Source organism: Myripristis murdjan, chromosome 24 (genome assembly GCF_902150065.1).
Source record: "Myripristis murdjan chromosome 24, fMyrMur1.1, whole genome shotgun sequence".
NCBI classification, from domain to species: Eukaryota; Metazoa; Chordata; class Actinopteri; order Holocentriformes; family Holocentridae; genus Myripristis; species Myripristis murdjan.
Window position 1 is genome coordinate 24,280,459 of NC_044003.1, and position 14,838 is coordinate 24,295,296.

Below are 14,838 nucleotides of genomic sequence, written 5' to 3' on the forward strand. Positions count from 1 at the left end.
CACCAGCGAATGTGTGGCAAGTTAAGGACATTGTGTTCGCCGAGCTAGCGTTAGGTGTACAGTGCAGGCATTTGAAATGTACCGTCGGGGAATTCAGTGACGTTAGATCGTAATGTTCTAGGGTATTACATAATAGCGCTGTTGGCCTAAAGCTAACCTCTGTCCAGGCAGCAGCTCGTAGTAAACAAAACACTCCCTCTGAGAACAACACGTCCTCACGTGCAGAGATGCTTGCTCTCGCTTTGGACAACTTGTAATCTCTGAGTCCTGAGCATGCAAATGAAAAGGAAGTTGAGATGCAACTCTTTCTGAGAGGAATAAAGTCAGGCAAAACCACACCATCAAATGCCGAGAGCCGCCATTCGAATAATTCTTTTTCATTCTTTTCATGCATAAGAGTTTTCTTATTTTGTTTCTGACCACAGTGCACGTCAGCATCTCACATGTCCTCTGAAGGCTGTGAGTGTAACACAAATTGATGATGGCTAACAGGAACCCCTTGTGTGCTTAGAGTGCAATTCCAGATAAAAAAGAGCTCACAGTGTCCTCACTCACTCACACGTTCCCCGCTCAAATGGTACACCATTACAGATGCAGACAGCACAGAGGCCCCTTGTATTTGGATTACGTTTTATTACATGGGTCTGTATTATCACAAAATTAGGCAAATTAATTCAACATGGATTCAACATTCACCCACAGACAGAGCTGATAAATAACACTTGACAACAACAGCACAGCTATGTCCGATTTCATTCTGTAGCTTTGCACAAGGGAAGAAATGCTATGCCTTCGTATCAACATATAATAAATGAATCACTCTGTAAAGGAGTCATAATAGCGAACGTGTAGTCATGGTGAAGATATCTGGCCTTTCTCTGAATCTTGGCCTTGCCTTGACAGTCGATCAGCAAACCCTCAGAAATAAATGGAGGCCTTAATCCCCTTCCCTTTGCAGTCAATAAACTAAGCATCCCGTGTCCATTTCCTCTGTGCCCATTAAGAGGAACTGGTCATTTCTGTCTGTATCCTGCATCTATCTTGAAAACTCACAAAAGGGCGGCTAGACTTTCAAAAGGAAAATTGAGAATCCATTTTGGGCTTTTGCCAATGGCACTTAGAGCCAAAGAGGTGAAAGGGAGTTTCTTTGACGTGTTCATTTGTTCTAATAATATCAACAGATTAAAAAACAATGTCAAGGACAGCCATATTGAGATTGTGATATCTGACGGATGGCCTGGATGAGTGTTCACAACCATCCCAGCACACTTGCTGTTTGTGGTGAAAAGACGATTCGTCCAATATCTGATGAATAAAGAGAGCAGGTGCTGCTGACCCTTCCAAAGTTGTGCCAGTCCTCTTCAGCTTGGGACAAATGTCTGAATCAGTGAAGATCTACCTAGCTGTGAGGACGCTGGCACCTGAGAAGACAATCAGACAAACAGAATAAAGAGATTAAGGTAGGGCTCTAGCAGTTGAGTTAAAAGAATAGCCTTTTTCCGTCTTACACAGACTGAGAAAAGATGTTCAATACCAGTTTCACCTCTGTGTTTCCAGTGGTTCAGCTTCTATGGGTAGCATTTTGTGTTAGCTTAGCATCAACTTAAAGTCTATGGGAGTCATTAGCCTGGCTCCATCAAAATGAAAAAAAAAAAAAAAAGCTTGCAGCAACTCTGAAGCTGTCTTATTTATACAATGAATCATGTGTGTTTCAAATACACATCTGGTGCTTAGTTGCCCCTTGTTTGCCTCAGTCTTGGTCTGGTTGAAACACCAGATCAAAGGTCATGTCATCAACAGTTTCCTCATTTTCTACAATCTTGATACCCACTCAGGCATTTTAAAGTGCTGACTGGCAGGGCTGATAGTAAATTTGGAAGAGACAACCCAACTCGGATGTTGGGCAATTTCAAACACTGCAACTCCTTGATGTACACTGCTCACATTAGCACACTACATGGGTGGATATTTGAAATTAAAGAGCTCACACAGTATAAGCACTAAAGAGTGTAAGGCTCTAAAATGCCAAAAAAAAAAGAAAAAAAAAAGTTTTGAGACACAGATATGGTCTCCTCCTACTGCAGAGGTGAGTATGGCCTGACCAAAAAAAAAAAAAAAAAAAAAACAGCAGACACGGGCCACACAGGTTGATCCCTAACAAAATAAGCCCCCAGTAGAGAGTCCAGAGTCCAGACTCTAGTTCAGCATGGCATTTGGGCGACTATCCCACAAGCAGGGAAACACCCTCCCACACCAAGCCCACCCCTCCCCCACAATGACCTAAATTCCTCTCATTTTGAAGAGTGGGTCTTCCCAGCCTCTCAACCTGCTCAGCATTTCCCAGGCCGGGCTATCCCGTGACAGAGCTGATTTTATCAAATAAAAGAGAAAGAGAGAGAGCGGAGGGAAGCGTTTATCCATCACACAGAGCATGTGCCCTCTTGACCTTTATGTGAAAAGAACCTGTAGACCAATTACAGGGCCAAACTTTACTGAACATATTAGAATATGACTGGAAAATGGCGGTACAGATATTTGTCAGCCCTGCATGTAATTGCTGTTGGCGGTTTAATTATATGGTGGCAGGTCTGCTCAAAATAGCCAACAACTAACCAAGTTCAGCTCAATCTCTGTGGCAATTGCTATGATTTGCGGTGGAGACAGCCCCTTTTGTATTACTGAATGACTTTAAACTTCATTAACCTTTTGCTATATGTGTGTGTGTGTGTGTGAGAGTAACTGACAGATTTGCCATATACTACAAAAACTGTTTCATTTGAACAGTGAAGGCTGCGAGCACACGAGCCACACCGAGCCAAATATATAACCTTAAAATGTGAGTGAATAGCCCTTTGCTTACTTGAGATCCATCCATTCATTTTTAATAAGCTCCGTGTGGGCTCTGTGAAATGATGTATGATTGTGTGATATGCATCTTGGGCGAGCGTATTGTTTATGTTCCCAGGGCCCTATGTTCCCTCAATGTAATTTTTTTTTTCATAGCCTACACAATTTTCAAACACCATTTCAGATGCTGTTTACTGAACATGTAGAATTTTGGTTGATATATCAAAGGACATGGATGTTAGGGACATCTTTTTTATGTTGTGTGTCATTAATGTTCATGCTGTTACTAATTCCAACTTTGGTAATGTTTTAGGATGTTAATAAATAACAGTAAATGAATAAGAGAGTATGTATTTGGAAGCAGCTTGATCATAAAAATTTCAAATACTGAGAACATAGGATGTTCACGACAGTGGGACTTAACTGGGCTTTACTTAGTCTCTCCAATAAAGGTAGTTACCCAAGTAGTTACGCAAGTTCAAAATGGCCATCATGGGAATAAGACCTATTGTGAGAACATATTTGTAGTATAAAAGGATTATTTTTAAGGTAGGGTTATAGCTGAGTTTAAAACACTCAGAAGCGAGGTATAACATGGTGGGCTGTAACATGCACTTCACCTGCTGTGTCCTCCTTGCCACAACTTTTGTCTCCCTTTTTGTGCAACCTTTGTTTATGTCTCCTGTGTGGCTGCCAGCCCTAATGAACACCATGCCACACAGAGATCCACTTGGTGCACAGGGCAGAGCTGGACTTGCAGAGGCTGTGCTGTAACCTTGCTTCCATGGAGTGAGCAGAATAATCAGCCTGGGTCGTATTTCACTTTTCCTGCAAAATGTGGCTTCAGGTTTGAGCTGAACAGGGATTTTGATGCCCTGACTCCAACAGAAATGGAGTAAAAATATTACTAGTTTTGATGGAGCTTTGCTGCATTTCTTGCTTGGACTCTACATAGTTGGATGGCAGCTCCAAAATTGTATTTTCCCCTCGGTTCAGAGCAGGTTTGGCCACTTTTTCTTTGGCCCCTTGCCAGTTTCATTCTTAAGGCCTGTGTCAAAGCCAATGTGCAGCTGAACTTATTTGTGTTGTGCCAAGTGGATAACCCATTTCTTAGCACCAACAGCATTATCAGATGTATAATAAACAGGTACAATAGAGATAAAGCTATGTATACAACTACATGGACAATGCTGTGTAATGATGTATTGGTTTAATATTGCTCACACTGAGCCCATCATGTAGGCCTAACAAGCTCCTCTCCTGTCTTTTCTTTTTCATGTTACTTAAATACAGATTTATTTTATTTTCAGACTATCCTTCTGCATTATCTGTTCCTGGTTGCAAGTATCAGGGACCTTGTGTATAAATGATCAAACTAAACACTCTGCAGCCCCGGTCAGATGCACAAACTTTTCGAAAGTGGCCGCTGGATTATAGGCCAAAGACAAGTGCAACATATCAAACAATATGGTGTGATATTGTTTCATCTCATCTGTCCTTGGCGGTCTACCGGTGTGGTCGAAACAGTGATAAATTTACCCGTAAATGTCAAAACATTATAAAATCTGTGTGTGTGTGAGTGTGTGTGTACGTGCCACATGGGGGCAATCCATCTCTTACTTGCCACAGTCCTTCACTCTCTTCCTGTGTTTCCTCCTCCGAGGTCTATTCTTGATAGACTGACTGCTGCTGCTGCTGGGGAGGAACAGGAAAGGGCAGTGAAGATATTGACATAATGTTCAAGAATGATGGATTAAATGCGCATCTACTGACCTTTCATTACTCAGATGCATCTGTCGGGGTCTAAAAATAACAAAATGCAGGTGGTTAGCCTCTCCAGCAGAGTCTCATAATGCATCTGGTAATTATTATGGGCAATTTGCTCTCAGCAATTTACCTGCATTCACATTCCTGATGCTCCACAAATGTGAGCTCCAGGTAATGCCCAGATCTCTCAGTGGGAGTAATCCTCAACAGCTGGGACACAAAGGAAAGGTGCTATGACAAAACTGTAACTGCATCAACATATGTTCACTGTAAACATATGCTCAGCATCACCATATAGGTTTTAATTTGTCAACATGTTATTTCCCAGGAGGGGAGCAGCTGTCTTTATCACAGACGAGGTTGTCGCTCCACACCTGCAGGGTGGTGTTGCGCTCCAGGGTAGGGTGGCACTCAAGGCTGTCGTCCCCACAGCAACCAGAGCAACGCCAAAGTGGGACACAAGCAGGACTAAAGATATGCTCCACTCCTCCAGGGTACTCTTGCTCCACATCCACCAGTCGCTCCATGGGCCGACACAGGCTCCTCTTCCACACCTCCTGGAACAACATCACTGCAACAAGAGCGCTGCCATTCAGTCAGTTTCTACAGGCACAAAGCTTGTCCATCATTACATTATTGTTCCTTTGTGAGGAGCTTGGCCCTTACCTCTTGAGCGAGCCTCTGCTGCAGGGTGTGAAATCTGCAAAATATGGCTAAGATAAGTACAAATGATGTTTAAATAGACTGATGCTTCAGTTTCATAGGATAAAAGAACTGACATAAAGTAAATGCTCAGTGTGACCCACAGCCTGCAGACATCTGGGGACTGACACAGCTGATCAGACTTGAGAGACTACAACAGAAGCTGGTTCTTTGGACGGCTGAAGAGCGCCCTCTTGTGGCAGACAGGGAACGGTGACCACAGACCTTGACCCTGCGTGAGTTATGATGCTTGTAACCGGGGACCGCTGGGTCATTGTGTGCAAATTAGCAGCGCACACATGAAAAAGCACCCTTGATGTCTCAATATGCCTTAAATGCTTGAGGTTTATAGCCTAAGGAGACAAAAAACAAACAAAAAAGCTTTCACGGTATGCAAAGTCATTGTTAGAGCTATTCCTTATGAACACAGACAGTCGGAAAATTCAAACCGCTCTGGTTGATGCAGAGCCTGGGAGTCTAAAGCAGAAAACCATCAATAAGATATGTTGAAACAGTTTGTGCCCTGAGGAAAGTTTGGAGTGCCACTGTGGTTTTCCCTTTGTCTCTGTAGATTCAGGCACATTTTGAGGCTTATCAGGAACATTCTTGTTGCATGAAAATAATTAATTTCTTCATAAGCGGGTTTTCCCAACTCTTGGGTCAAGATTCCCCGTGGTGACCCTTGACATCAAAATTAGGCCCACAAAAAAAAATTCTAGCCATGGTTAAATGGTTGTTGTAATTTTATGCTACTGTGTTAAAAGCAAAAACCACGACTGGTGGGTTTTGGACGGCAAAGAAGCTGCTGCACTGTGACAGTCTTCATTTCTGCCTGCCCTACACAGTTTAAAGGTGTTATAGGACAGACTAAGGATTATTTTTACTTCTACCTCCCTGTATCAATAATTGAAGTGTTCAGGTTCAAGTGGTCCAAAATATTGAGTTAATACAAATTTTCCATCCACACTCTGAGGCTCCTCTACCAAAAAAACCTGGGAGTCAATGTCATAACTTCAAGATCTGATGAAGTTTAATGGCTCAAAAAATAGAAATCTACTATGTTTTCAAGGAATGTAGCCTAATGTTTAAATGAACAAATGGGAACACAGAAGTGAGAGATGCGGCAGCAGCTCCAGCAGGCTTAAGCTAGTCACAGATGACTCTACATTTCCTCGCATAGAGATTTCAAACAGAAATTTGAATGAACTGAGCAGAGAAACACAGTTCCTGGTGGATCCTGCAAAGACGAGCGGTTGCCTTGGAGATAACTCATGGGGATTTGAATGCATAATAAACAAAGCTAAGATGGGAAAGAGTGCTGAGCGGTATCACACCACGAGTTTTGCAACTTCTTCGACCCGGCTTCCATGGAAAACGTTCCAATAGCCCCAAAGTGCACAACGGTGATACACCCTGATTAAACAACAAATTGACCAGAGGCACAAGTCCTGAGTTGATCTTGGCTTTCGTCCTCTTTTAAATATCAGCTGACTCTCTCTCTCTCTCTCTTTCTCTCTCTCTCAAGATCTTCACCTCTCTCCTGCTTTCCCAGTCCCTCCCTCTATCTATCTCACTCTGAGAACATTGATGAGAACATTTATAAATGTCACATGCGGGCTCCGGTCCGCTGCTTGGACAGGAATATTTTTTGTGGGACTTGATATTTACTGTCGGTGAGCTTAAGCTTGTATTTTTCCTCACACAGCCTAACGTAAATCTGTGCCATACACCACAAAAAGCAGAATCAGATGCATAATGAGCAACATTATAGCTGATAAAAGCCTGTATTGCATGACATGGCTGTGTATGACCTGGCTGGGTGCCGCTGATGCCAGATATCCCGTTAACATGTGATGAAATACAGCTCTGAATCTTTCTTTTCTTTGGTCTTCTCCCTTGAGTTATGTAACTTCTTCAACTCAGTTTCCATGGACTGTGCACCATTGTGAGACTCTGATTAAACAACAAATTGATCCGAAATTCAAGTGCTAAGTTGATCTTGGCTTTCCTTTTGTCTTTCTCTTTGGCTGACTCTGTCTCTCACCATCCCTCCCTCTCTGACTACCTCGCTGTTTCTCATAGTGCTTTATAAATGTCACATGTACGTTCTGGTTGGGTGCTTGAGCAATAAAATTTTTTTCTTGGGGTTCGGTGTTTTATTACTGTCGACTAACATACTGCAATCTCATCTGGGCTGGTTTAGAAGAAAGGAATAAATCAAAGTGTGACATGCAGACATCAAGTGGAGTCAAATCAAGTATGAGATCCATCTCACTCAGATGGATTGGCTCCAAGTCTGAGATCGTGATGCATTCCCAAGGCAAACTTAGTCAGATAAGTGGGAGCGTCTTCTCACACTGACATTGCTTGGCTCTGCCCTCGACAAATTATCACTCTTGAGATTTTGAAAGGATCGTCATCTCGTCAGTAATCTGTGTTTCAGGACGTATGTGGCTGAATATGCAGTATCACATCCACCTCACAAGATGCAGCTTCTCATTAGCATCAGGCTCACTGTTTCCTCTGGAATAAAGAAACAGAAAGCTCACGGTGGCCTGTTTGCTTGACTGGTCAATGAAACGAGCTACAGACTGAGAACAGGATGTGAAATTAGCCATGCGTAATGTAACATACCTGTGAATAAAGCCTGCAAAGGATGTGAGGTAAAGAGAAATATTTTGACACAACACAGTTGGACAATTTTATCAAGAATAATGACAAGAAGATATATCCACTGTAATAGATTGTTCTCCTTTGCAAATCAGTCATGGGTAGTGCTGTAAGCTATAGGACTGACATAACAGGCGTCATGAACTTTAATGAATATTTACAACCGCTGTCATTGATTGTCATTCGGCCAGTTATGTCACTTTCCCTGCAAGCTGATATTTGTCCTCATCTGACAACTTGATGTTAGCCAAGCCAGTGCTTACTTTGCAGGAAAAAACATAACTGACTGAATAACAATTAATGGCAAAAGTCATAAATAATTCCTAATGCTGATGATAGGGCTGGGCATTGGCAGGACTTCATTATACAATATGCATCGTAACATGGGGTCACAATATGATTCGTATCATGACACACTGCAATACACTACACCAGCGGATCTCAACCTGGAGTCTTTCAATTTCACTATTATTTCATTGACTAGAAGATAGTCCATTGAAAGAATGTAATGTGAGAGTGCCTATTAAATTAATTGGTTTTACACTCTTCACTGTTACTCTGCTAGTCTATAGGATAGACAGTAATGGAATAACTAAATCTTCTCAGATGGGGATCTCTGAGGCTACATCTTATCAAATACGAGTCCACGGCCTGTACAAATTTGGGGGTCCTGGACTCCAGACAGGTTGAGAGCCACTGCACAACACAATTCACAGGAACAGAGCTTAAAATACAACCAACTCCATAACACCTGCGTTCACTAATAAAACATAAAACATATTATATAAAATTACTCAAAATAATTTAATTCAAAACTCAAATTCCCATTTTTAAAACATAGTCATCACAATACATTTACTTAACAGGAGAATGAATACAGTGCTGAAAAAATGAACTATTCTGCTGTTTTTTTTGTTTTTTTTTACACAGCTCTATTTCATGACAGTTATGTTAGTCTTTTGTGTGATCACAACTTCATGAAAATGTATATATGTATAGATAGATAGATAGATAGAATTAAAGATATTACAGTGAACACCAGTACTGCAACTTTGCTGCTCAAGTCAAATCCCATTCAAGGCGTATCACACTCCCTCCACTACTACTCAGAGCTGTATCCCCATGTGAACCATAACACGGTCTATGTCGTCGAGGGTCAGATGCTCCTTTAGGAACAGGAAGCACCTGTGCAAAACCAGAGAGAGCCATGTCGACCACTACACTCACATCACACCCACACCCATGGGACACACTGCAGCACTCAGCTTGCCTGAGGAAAGGCAGAGGCTGTCCGCTGTCAGCCAGCAGCTCTCTCTAACTTCTTTAGGATGATAGAGAACCTGTACTGTGATGCATCTACAGCTGAGCAAAAGATGCATTGGTTTAGTTTTCCACAGACCAGGTTCTTCAGAAATGTGTCTGTGTAAACCTCTATGTCTTATCTAGGATCACAGTAACACACAGCAGCTGCATCTACTAAGGCTGGTAGAGTAAATATCTGTGCACATGAGTGATTACCATTATGTCGGCTGAGTAAACAGCACTTAAAAAATCCCAGCTCCACAACCCACAAATGAAGATGCATGTGGTTTGTGGAGTGAGCGGCACACACACACTGGTAAATCTACTGCCAAAATGTGCAAATACTGGTGTGTAACAGCTGTTGCACACACTCGCAGCTACATATGAGGGGGCAAGAGGAGCCCACCATTAAAAATGTGACTCTTATTAGCCTACTATTTCACGTGAGGTGGTAACAAGAGTCACATTTAGAGTCAAGAAGGAAAGTGGGCAGACAGCTTGCTGTTATGCAAAGAAGCAATTTGCAGCCCTTTTAAGCAACAGTTCAGTAATAGCATGCAGAGACTTGAGTTTTGGTAATGCTTTCAAATTGGAAAAAAGTAAAAAGCGTATTTACAATTCAATCACCAGTATCAAATTGCATTTTCTATAATAACAAAAAGGTTAAGTTAACAACAAAGAGTGTCTGGGCATGTGGCGCCGCATTTCTAATTAATGATAATAATGAAAAAAATCATTAGACCTGTTGCATGTAATTAGTGTTGGAGGTTTACCTGCGCAGGTATCAGCTGCAGCAGAAGAACTGCCACAAAGTGTGAGGATCCGATGAAACTCTGCATGCTGATCGACTCCGACCTGACAGAGAGAAATATCAAAGCAGAAGGGAAGTCGTCCTGCAGCGGCTGAGCTTTAGAGGAGCGGCGCATCGTCCCGCCGTGTGGGGTGAAGCCCGGCCGTCCCTTCCATAATTAACAGCGGAGGATCAATTCAGAGCCGCTCCAACGTAAACTGTGCACAAATGATAAAGTTAGTGCAGATAGTCGATGAGCCGTCTGTCTGTCTGCTTCTCTGTCTGTCTGTCTGCTTCTCTCTCTCTCTCTCTCTCTCTCTCTCTCTCTCTCTCTCTCTCTCTCTCTCTCTCTCTCTCTCTCTCTCTCTCTCTCATTAGAATGTCTACTATTGGACAAATGCTTTCCAAAAAGTTAGGGGAAAACACGCTCCTACGAAAAACGTAATCATAACACAGGGAAATGCCTCAAGGTTTACACTAATTCAATAGTCTAACACCCCTGGTGAATATAGGTATACTTTTTACATATTCTCAGTTTCTTATTTCTGTGTTATTGTTGGATTAATGCACATATTTCTACATTATACATCATGCACACACTTTTTTTTCTCCAAATTTTAACTAATGTACATATATTTCTGTTTCTCCAATTTCTTTTTCTTGTTCTTATAATTTCACTTATGCTTATAGATACTCTTTTGGGAATTGAGCAAATGCAACTGACCCAGTTTCCCCTTAGGAATCAATGATTCTGGTTCTGATAAGCTGAGACACTTTTCCTCCCTATTCTTTTCAATTAGCCTGTAAAGGTCACTGTAATAAGTTATATAATAAACTATAACAAACTGCTTGGAAAAGGGAGAAGTTGCTGTGATTAATGATGGCAAACCCACAGCGCTGCATGGCTTAATGTGGACTACATGAGCCAGCTGCACATAAGCTTGGGTCGCGGCTTGTCAGTTCTGTTATGTAGAAGTGTCAGATGAGCAACTTCTGTTTGATCAGCCTATTTATAAAGCCTCCGTGGCATTTGTGAAAATAAACGGGCTCAATAATGCTGTATCCACCAGTCACTGTGGTGTGTTGACTTCATGCCATTTTTCTCAAAGTTTTGCACCCAGGCATCCTGGGACCAGAGACATTTTGGTTTCTGGTCACTGTGGACCCACCATAAAGACACCACCATGCCCCCTGTTTTTGCTGGCATGTAGGGCACACCAACTCAGCAGCCTGGTTGTGATAGCGATAGGATGGAGGGGTTGGGTCATAGTGCACTGACCTCCCCTCAGCTGTATACTAACTGCCAACACACAGCTGCTCTGGTCCATTTTGGGGATCTGGCTCCTTCTTTAAACCTTGTTTATACGAGTGTGGCCTGTATAGTCTTGGCACAAGCACAGACCTGAGGTTATCAACCCCGCTGCGCCAAGTATGAGCAGAATGCCTGCAAGGGATCCTCCTTCATTCCTGATTTTGGCATGTTTATGCACAGTCATATGTGTACTACTGATAAAATGCCTCAGTTGGGTATTCGTCCTATTTACAGTTATTACACGTTATACAACGCGGTGGTTTGGGTTTTGTTAAATTTGTACACTCATATGGCTTAATGCTGATTCTCAAAGATGCTCATACTCGATAATAATTACTACCAGGTGCCTTAAGTAAGACCACACCATACAGTTAATGTTTGCTCAGCTTGCAGGACATGGTCTGCAGGCAGAGAGATGCCCTTACATTTATTATGAGGGCTTAGATGTATGTTGTTGCAGCCAGTGTGATTTACGGGCTAATTGGCTCGGCGTGTTTTGAAACACAGTGTCTGTGGAGGAGATAACCAAGATAGATGATTCCTCCCGTCTCGCCACATTGCCTCTCCCTCCCTGCACACTGTGATAGTGCGTCGGTTCGCCATCGTCCAGGAAGAGAGTCATGTTTTCCTGACCTCGTACATGAAGTTAATGAATTCATGAGTGATGAACTTTGTAATAGCCCCGCTGTTTCCAGTGAGTGGTTTGCAGAGGTTTTCCTATAGAAGGCAGAGGCTCTTCTCATCCACTCTCCTGCGCAGGGAGAGTCAGGGAGTCCCCTTCCCACTCACACTCCCAGTCCAGTAGCCAGAGGTCAGATGGACAGCTGCTGCTTCCTGTCTCTGGGAACCACGCTGATGCTCAGGTCCCAGTCCCCATCAAGGGAGAATGGGGTTTCCCTAAACCAGAGGAGCAGCAGGTGGGACTGCACAGCTCTATATGGTCCACCACAAGGTCATATATCACCCCCATCCCCTCAGATGTGGGCCGAGCCGCAACTGACCCAGAGTCATACCCTGGCGAAAGGATCATTTGTGCAGGGATGCTGTTCACATACAGTGACTCACTCACACTTTGGCACACATCGACTCTGCATGCGTCACTGCAACACATCTATGGAGACAAATGCTACATGACTGGCTTGAAAGTCATAAAAACCAGCAATCATATGTTTTATTTTTTTCTCCTCTTCAAGATCAGGCTGAAGTGGAGAATTCCCAAGATATGAATCCTCAGGGGAAGTCGTTTAACTTGTAGGCCTTAGGGTCTGCTGGGTTTACTGCTGCTTCTGATACAGGCAATCCTCCAGGCCTATAATGGAGCAGCATACAGAATGATTTGGGAGGGCAAGGAAGTAACAAAGAAGGAGAGAGAGAGTGAGACAGACCCACCACATGGGGGCAATCTATCTCTAAGTTGCCGCAGTTCTTGGTTCTCTTCCAGTTCGTGTTTACGCCAGTTGTGTACTCTTGTGATAGCAAGCCAAAACTGTATGTGATTTCCCAGAGTTTCTGCCAGTCTTTAAGCAGTAGGTGCATTGTGGGTAATGGTACTGGTTCCCAAGCCCACAGTAGCCAGGAGGACCAACATTCAGTGATGAATGTGACCCAGAAGGCCAAACAGACGTAATTCCATTCTGGGACACACACATTCAGAGACACAGACACAAACAGTGACTTAGGGCGGTGACCAGTACGCTTTGTTTATGATTTAGGGAATAACATGGAGTGTGTTGTAGACGCGTGGACAAAAGTAAATACTGATGTTAGTTTAATACATCTTGAATGAAAAACTGAACAGGCTGTTTGAGGCCCCCTGGTGGTGGTGGTGGATGTAGATTTGACTTGAAGAAACACTGGTGGCCCTGTGGAAGATGTGGCAGACAACAAGAGGCAAACAGCTTCTCTCGCTGACTACACACACTTGTGTGTGTTTTGTCTATTCCTGCATTAACCAATAGGTTAAACATAGTGTCCCTGGTACCCAGGATGGAGCAACACAGAAAGGCACATATCATGTAACAACACATAAAAGCAATTCCTTCAAGATCAGCATTTCTAAGCTGATCATCCAAATCAATCACACACCCACAGCCGATGTTGCAAATATATGTAAAGTAGGCTGAGTCAGTTGCTGTGAACTAAAAGAGGCCAGGATGCTACTTCATCAGGTGATTCCTACAATCTGTGCTTTCACTTCAGGAATTAAGCTGAAACTTTAATCCAGAGCAACAGTGGCCTCTAATAACCTTAGATTTATAGCCAGGGCCTGAAAATCATGGTGTCCCATTAGGATCATGTAAGAAAGAAGTGCTAGGATGAGAAATAAAGTACAAGGAGAGAGAAAAATCAGATATACAGTATTTAAAACAGTCGGAGCAGAGGTTCTCTATCGTGTGCCATCAAGATTCAAGAGTCTGCAAGTTTTCATTCTTTTCAAACAGTATCACAGCTGATTTATTCATTCCTAGTTCCTTCCCTGCTAGACGGCAGCTGAAATCACCTGCTGAGGTGTTTGGATGGAATAATAACCGCCAGACTCACGGGCCTCACTGAAACACTAAGTCAGACTGAGCAGAGAGGAGGGGATACGATTCAGCCGAGAGAGGGTGAAGTGAGGTACTTCTTGAAAATACACTCTTTTTTTTTTAGCCTATGACGCAAGATGGGGAGCGACTCTGTTGTTGTGACTGGAGTGAGAGTCACTTAGGGAGCCAGCAGGTGGAACAAGTGGAAATAGGAAAAGTGAGCCAAGCAGCTGGTATAGACGGAGCATGTTTTCCTGCCACAGACTGGCTGCACAATCTACAACTGATGTCCCTGTTTTGGATGTCATTCGTTTTGCATTGATTGCTGAGGAAAGCTCAAGCTTATACAGAGAACTTGGCAATAACACTGCACTTCATCTACTGATGTGGAATGGAGATATAGACATTTCTTTGTGTAAACTGCGCTCACAGTCAAAAGCATCATTGCAGCTGCTGAAATTTGTTCTATATGGTTGTAAGAAGTGGAATGAACATTTTCTGCTGCGATGCTCTTGGTGAGTCCCTGATGAAATATTCACTGCATGATATTATCTTTTCTATTGTACAATCATCAGGAGAAAGAAAGGATAGTGGTTATGACAGCGTCCTTGGCAATTGTCTGAAATAAAGGTACTTTTTGTGTGTTGGTAATGATAACACTATTTTATGCTGAAGCTCATTTGCAGATTAGAGTGTTGTGTCTGTTTTCTAGCTCTGAGAGGAAGGCCTGTGGAGCGTCATGACACTTACAGAAGGAGAATATTGTACATAGTTCAGGCTGGTGTCTGCAAACTATCTTCAAAAAATAACCCTGACTGCTCTGCTATCTCTTGGAAAAAAAATATGAGCTTCCAGTTTTCACTTTTAAACATGTTAGGATAAAAATGCACAGTGAGAAAAAAGGTTTGAATCTGCTCAGGGAA

At 42.7% G+C, this 14,838-nt stretch overlaps 1 protein-coding gene across 2 annotated transcripts; it reads right to left on the reverse strand.

The window, feature by feature from the left end:
* Positions 1-684: 684 nt before the first annotated feature.
* Positions 685-10,173, reverse strand: LOC115356301 (vascular endothelial growth factor A-like). Of its 2 annotated transcripts, none has more exons than XM_030047416.1 (7): positions 10,062-10,173; positions 5,281-5,314; positions 4,989-5,185; positions 4,745-4,824; positions 4,621-4,650; positions 4,468-4,539; positions 685-1,421 (listed from the first exon to the last, which is right to left on the reverse strand). In XM_030047416.1, the coding sequence occupies exons 1-7, from the start codon at positions 10,125-10,127 to the stop codon at positions 1,400-1,402; spliced, it is 501 nt and encodes a 166-aa protein (XP_029903276.1). In that variant the 5' UTR covers positions 10,128-10,173; the 3' UTR covers positions 685-1,399. The 2 variants fall into 2 exon arrangements, with proteins under 2 accessions (XP_029903276.1, XP_029903275.1); XM_030047415.1 differs by having other exon boundaries at positions 4,468-4,542.
* Positions 10,174-14,838: the final 4,665 nt, after the last annotated feature.